Source organism: Glycine max, chromosome 9 (assembly GCF_000004515.6).
Source record: "Glycine max cultivar Williams 82 chromosome 9, Glycine_max_v4.0, whole genome shotgun sequence".
NCBI lineage: Eukaryota > Viridiplantae > Streptophyta > Magnoliopsida > Fabales > Fabaceae > Glycine > Glycine max.
The window spans coordinates 38,661,481-38,666,998 of NC_038245.2; the positions used below are offsets into that span (position 1 = coordinate 38,661,481).

Genomic DNA, 5,518 nt, shown 5'->3' on the forward strand with positions numbered 1-5,518 from the left:
GTGGGATTCTCACCTTCTAAATCATAATCATATTTTTTTTCATATAGAAGACTCGAATCGAAATCTTGCTTAAAGGATCTGAGTATAATAACACTTGAACTAACGACTTATCTCTAGATTTATTTTTGTCCAAAGTAAGAAGTAAGATAATAATAATAATTTAGAGGGGTAAATCAAATGTATCTACTAATGTACATAGAGGATTAGAAGTGAGTGACGTGAATAAGTGAGATCCCATAATAATTTTTTGAGAGAGAGACTCCATAACCATAAGAATGACAAGACTTTATTCCAGTTTTACCAATCTAAACAATTCGCCAAGACATGCTTTTACCAGCATGGGGTCTCCAAAAATCAATTGTTTAAGTTACATGTGTACCAAAAAGGAACTTATAATTATGAACCTTCACAGCATTTTTGTGAGTTGGATCCAGCAGACCAACACCTATGAATGACCCTCAATGTTTGCGGGTAGGCTTGATAACTAACATCAGCAAATCTAGTGAAAATAAAAATGCTACAGAAACACTTTTCTAGACTTCAATAATTGGAAAGAGATTTACTTATTTTAAGCGTAAGTCTTGTTTAAATTACTCCGTTTAATACTCTTTATAAACATTAAAGTTCATTAGAATGGCACAAGTCTTTGCCAGCCTCAATTCCTTTTAATATCATACTAGAGAAAAGAAATGGCTAAGCCCCAACATTAAAAAGCAACACTACAAAGTGAACAAGCCCCCAAAGTAATCATCTCGAATCAGCATTCCACAACCTAAAAGAGGAATGGGAGCTTTACGAAGTGCTAATAGTAACCAAAAAAAAAAAGTATTGTAGCACTAGGGAATTTGATTCATTGCATTCATGACGAGCCTTTCTATTGATGATGAAGAAATTGCTTTTACTTTTGGTCCATGGTTTGGTTGGAAAGGGATGAATTATAAAATAAGGGGGGCATTTATGATTTAACCACGCAAGCCAAAAGAAAAAGAAAAAACACAATGACAAGTTATTAAAGAAAACAAATAGCTGAAACGAATAAAATAAAAATAAAATTCCCTTACCTAGGCTACAACCTTAATGTCCAAAACATTCACATTCATTCACATAAAAGCTGGTCCTTAGTTAAGGACACAGGAAAATGTCACACCTTAAAAGGTCACCACCACCATGACCATATGAGCCAGTGGCCAAATTCTAGAAAACTGGTGTGGTGTTGATGGTTAAAGTAATTAAAGTAAAATTCAAATCAAAGACAGCTACTACAATTTCCCAGTTCTTGAACAATGGCTTCCATGCTTGGCCTCTCAAATGGAGACTCATGGGAGCAAAGTAAGGCCATTCTCGCTAGTTTGGCCGCCTCGTATTCAAAGAACTTGCCATGCAAGTTCGGATCAATAAATTCTGGGAACTTGAAGGACTCAGCAGCAAGGCGCATTGCGCTTGTGATCTTCTGCTTCCCCGTGAGGATCTGGAAAAGAAGCACCCCAAACGCATAAACGTCACTTTTCTCTGTGAACCGCCCAGTAGTGGTGTATTCTGGAGCTAGGTAGCCCTTTGCTGCACTACCCTTTAGTGCAGAGAAGACGATGTCATTGGTGAGAAGCTTGTACAAGCCAGAATCTGAAAGCAATGGGTTGTATCGCTGATCAATGAGCACTTTCTCAGCTGAGATGTTTTGGTGAACAAGAGCTTGTTTCTTTGCTTTGTATGCATGTAAATATGCTATACCTGGTTAAGAAAACAAGGTTTCAGTATGCACATGAAGATTGGAAACCATGAGAATATGAATTCAAATGAATGCAAATTGATCACAGCAATGTTGAAGGAAATTTAATCTACAATTAGGCAAGAGGTTTGTCATTAAGCCAGCAATAAAAAAAAGAAACCAAGAATATGTTTATCTATAGATAGAAATAGAATAAAATATAATGTGTAACAAAAATAATATAATATATATATACTATGTAAGTGGTGTTGGCATCTCTTGAAGCATCCATGAGTAACAGTGAGAAAAGAGATGCTCTCAGTTATTCACCAACCACTGCCTTTTCTTAGCAATAGCATGCTGTTGGTGTATACTTTATATCTCAGAATATTTAAAAGATGCTGATTGCTGAAGTATCAAACTATCAGAAAGTAAATCATTTTAATAAAGGGTATGATAGAAGAGTAACCTTTAGCAATCCCTTTCACAATAGAAACTCTAGTTGACCATTCAAGGACTTCTCCATCACCTTCCTTCACGTCAAGGTAGCATGACAGATTTCCATTAGAAACAAAATCGTAAACCAGGAAGCATTCACCTCGTCCCCTTGAACAACAGAATCCTCTCAGCCTCACTAAATTCTCATTCCTCAGTGAGGTCAAGATGTTCAATCCCTTCAAAAATTCAGCCTCATCCGATTTGCAACTAGTTTTACTAATACTCTTGACAGCAACAACAGATCCATCTCTTAGAACTCCTTTATACGTTGCACTGAAGTTGCTTTTCCCCAACAAATTCAGTTCCGAGAAATATTGAGTAGCTGACTCCACTTCTTCCAAGTTGAACCGGAAACTCTGGAACATGTCTTGCCTATCCCCATTGACATTCTTGCCATCAGCCAAAGGGTCCCATCCATTAGAGTACTCAAGGCTGACCAAAGGAGATCCATTTTTCCTGTATATACTCTTGGCTTGATCTGTACTTAGACGACCTTCAGAGATATCAAACGTGCTTCCAAGCTTTTGTTTCCGCCGACGATACATAGTGAAGGTAAAAATACCAATTGCTGATACAGCAATTGTAACCAGAACAATGCCAACTGTAATAGATGCCGCTTGTTTGGATCTTGATGGATTTCGGCACTGAGTTGTATTGCAAGGCAACTTTACATTAGCAGTTTCTGGGATATCTCTAGAAAGACCACCAACCCCAGCTCCATAAGGTTCCGGTCGAGTGAGATTGGCATGATCTGAAGCAGTGCAAGCTTTCAAGGATGAAAACCCAACTCCACATAACCCCACATTATGTTCAAACACAAATCCTTCTTCTAGTCTCTTCAGAGCTTCATTAAACGAAGGAAAGCAAAATAAACTTATTTTAGTTTGATCGTTTCCAATGATAAAAAAAAAAAAAAACATATCAATGAAGAAATGGACAGAAGCAATAAAATAAAATGAAAGGAGTAGCATCATTATTACCAGGAGGTACATTCCCAGAGAGAGTATTGTTGTGAACATCCAGAACTTGCAGCAAAGGAAGATCAGCGAGTTTAGTGGGAATGGAACCAAAGAGATTATTAGAGCTCAAATCTAGCCTCATCAACATTCCCAAATCACCTAGACTAGCAGGGATAGCTCCAGCAAACTGGTTTGACTGAAGAGCAAGGACACTGAGCTTTTTCAAATCACTAAGCTGTGTAGGGATGCTTCCTGTTAACTGATTATAACAAAGCTGCAAAACTGCATAGAAAGTAAAAAATGCAAATCAGCACACTCCCAGATTCGAACCACCAGTCAAAACATTATTTTTATGAAAAAACAAAGAAAACATTAGGAAAAAAAAATCAAATCTTGGGTTGCAACTTCTGTTCTAAGGAACAAATACTAATACAGGGAAAAGATCAGTAACAGTCACTAAAGTGAAATGTGGTTGTTGTCAACAGTAATATGTTCAGATTTATTTCATGAACAATTATAAAGTGCTGGAATTTAAAATGGCATTCATTGAATTAAACCCTTCATTTATCCAGGAAAAAAGTATGAGATTTCAAGAAAATAAAAACATTAAATAGAGTTTAGAAACTGGGACAGGAGGTTAATAATACTATTCCTCTTTCATTGCCTTGTTCACAGTTCACACCTACCTCTTCTCTTCAAAAAAAAGTTCACACCTACCTCTTGCAATTAAACCAGAAGAAATCAGTTTGTCCAAAATGGTCTTTACAATAGCATAAAGCGTCTCTAAAGGAGATTTCTCTAAAAACATGTCCATAACCATATAGTGCAAAAGCATTCAAAACCAAAATTCCTTTTTTCCTTCACGTTAACTATTTTGGAATATCGCAGTGCAATAGAACCAACCAATTAAATGGAGAAGAAAAAAAGGACAAAAGAATTCAATCAAAGAAAAACAAAACTTAATGGCACAGCAAATAAACAAAACCAAGCTCAAATCTTTCAGCAAAACCCACAACAACCCAACATGTAAATGAACACAAAAGGCTTTAAAAAAGGACCACAAGAACCCAAATCAAGCAGCAGACACCGAAAGTTTCAATCTTTCCACAAAAAACAGAATCATCATACCTTGCAGACTCTCCATCATGCCAATCTCAGGTGGGATTTCACCAGACAAGTGATTCACATTCAAATACAAGTCACTAAGCTCAGTCAAGTTAGCAAGTTCCCTTGGAATCTCTCCATACAAAGAGTTGTAGTGCAAGTAGAGTCCTGTCAAGTGCTTGAGTCCAGCAATGGCTGGTGAGAGCTTCCCAGAGAGTCCTTTTCCCTGCAAAGACACATTTGCCACTTGACCCTTCTCATTGCAAGCCACTCCCTCAAAGGAACCACCACATGGGGTGCCATCAATAGTCCATGAGGACAGAAAGTGCCCTTCTGGATCCAAACTAGATTTCAAGTCCAAAAGTGTTCTAAGCTCATCATTGCCATAGACACATGTTGGGTTAAAGAACAAAGCCAGAAGTGAAGTAAGAAGAAGAAGGAGATGCACTGAACAAGCCATGTTCAGATGAGAATGGTTAAAAATTCAATCAAAAGCTCAGTTGTTTGTTGTTTTTCTTAACTCAGGTTTGTGTTTCTGGAGACTGTTTTACTAGATTCTGTAACAGTAGTGTTTGTGTTTAGCTTTGTGTTTTTTTTTTATTTTCTCTCTACCAAGCCAAGAAGAGAGAGGAGGTGGTGGAAGTGACCAAAGATGCAGGAAGAGGACAAGTCAGAAACTAAAGAGAGAACAGAAAATAATAATAGATAACAGTAGTAGTAACTTTTAATACTACTATTGTTTAATTTTCAGTTTCTGATTAATTTAAATAGAGATTAAATGAGTTATTAATTTTTAGGTTAAATTATTCGGTTGATTGTTGAATTATTTGAGATTTTTTAATTAATTTCTTAGAGTTAATTTTTTAATTGCATGCTTAATCATATAATTTTCTTAATTCGATTGTTAATCATATTTTTAATTGAGTTTTAAAGTTTTTTTAAAATTCTTACAAATTATTATTTTCTAACAATATTAAATTGTCATAAAATAATTTTAATAACATTTTTTTTTATTTTCGGGATATATTAAAAAAATAATTTAAAGCCTTATTTTAAATGTTTTAAATAATTTAAAAATCAACTGAGTAATTTTACCTCATTTTCAAGTGTTTAATAGAGTTTAAATGTGTAATAAATTGGCAACATTTGTAAAACTGATTTTTAATACTATTATTTTCCGCTAAAACCAATTTTAAATACAATAATTTATGTTTGAATATACTGTTATAAAAATAAGTTATCAACAAAATAA

The 5,518-nt window shown here is 35.2% G+C and overlaps 1 protein-coding gene across 1 annotated transcript; it reads right to left on the reverse strand.

The window, feature by feature from the left end:
- Positions 1-1,027: 1,027 nt before the first annotated feature.
- Positions 1,028-4,958, reverse strand: LOC100806056 (somatic embryogenesis receptor kinase 4). The gene is made up of 4 exons (XM_003533999.5): positions 4,291-4,958; positions 3,184-3,444; positions 2,175-3,047; positions 1,028-1,728 (listed from the first exon to the last, which is right to left on the reverse strand). Exons 1-4 carry the CDS (start codon positions 4,724-4,726, stop codon positions 1,247-1,249), a joined length of 2,052 nt encoding a protein of 683 aa, XP_003534047.1. The 5' UTR covers positions 4,727-4,958; the 3' UTR covers positions 1,028-1,246.
- Positions 4,959-5,518: the final 560 nt, after the last annotated feature.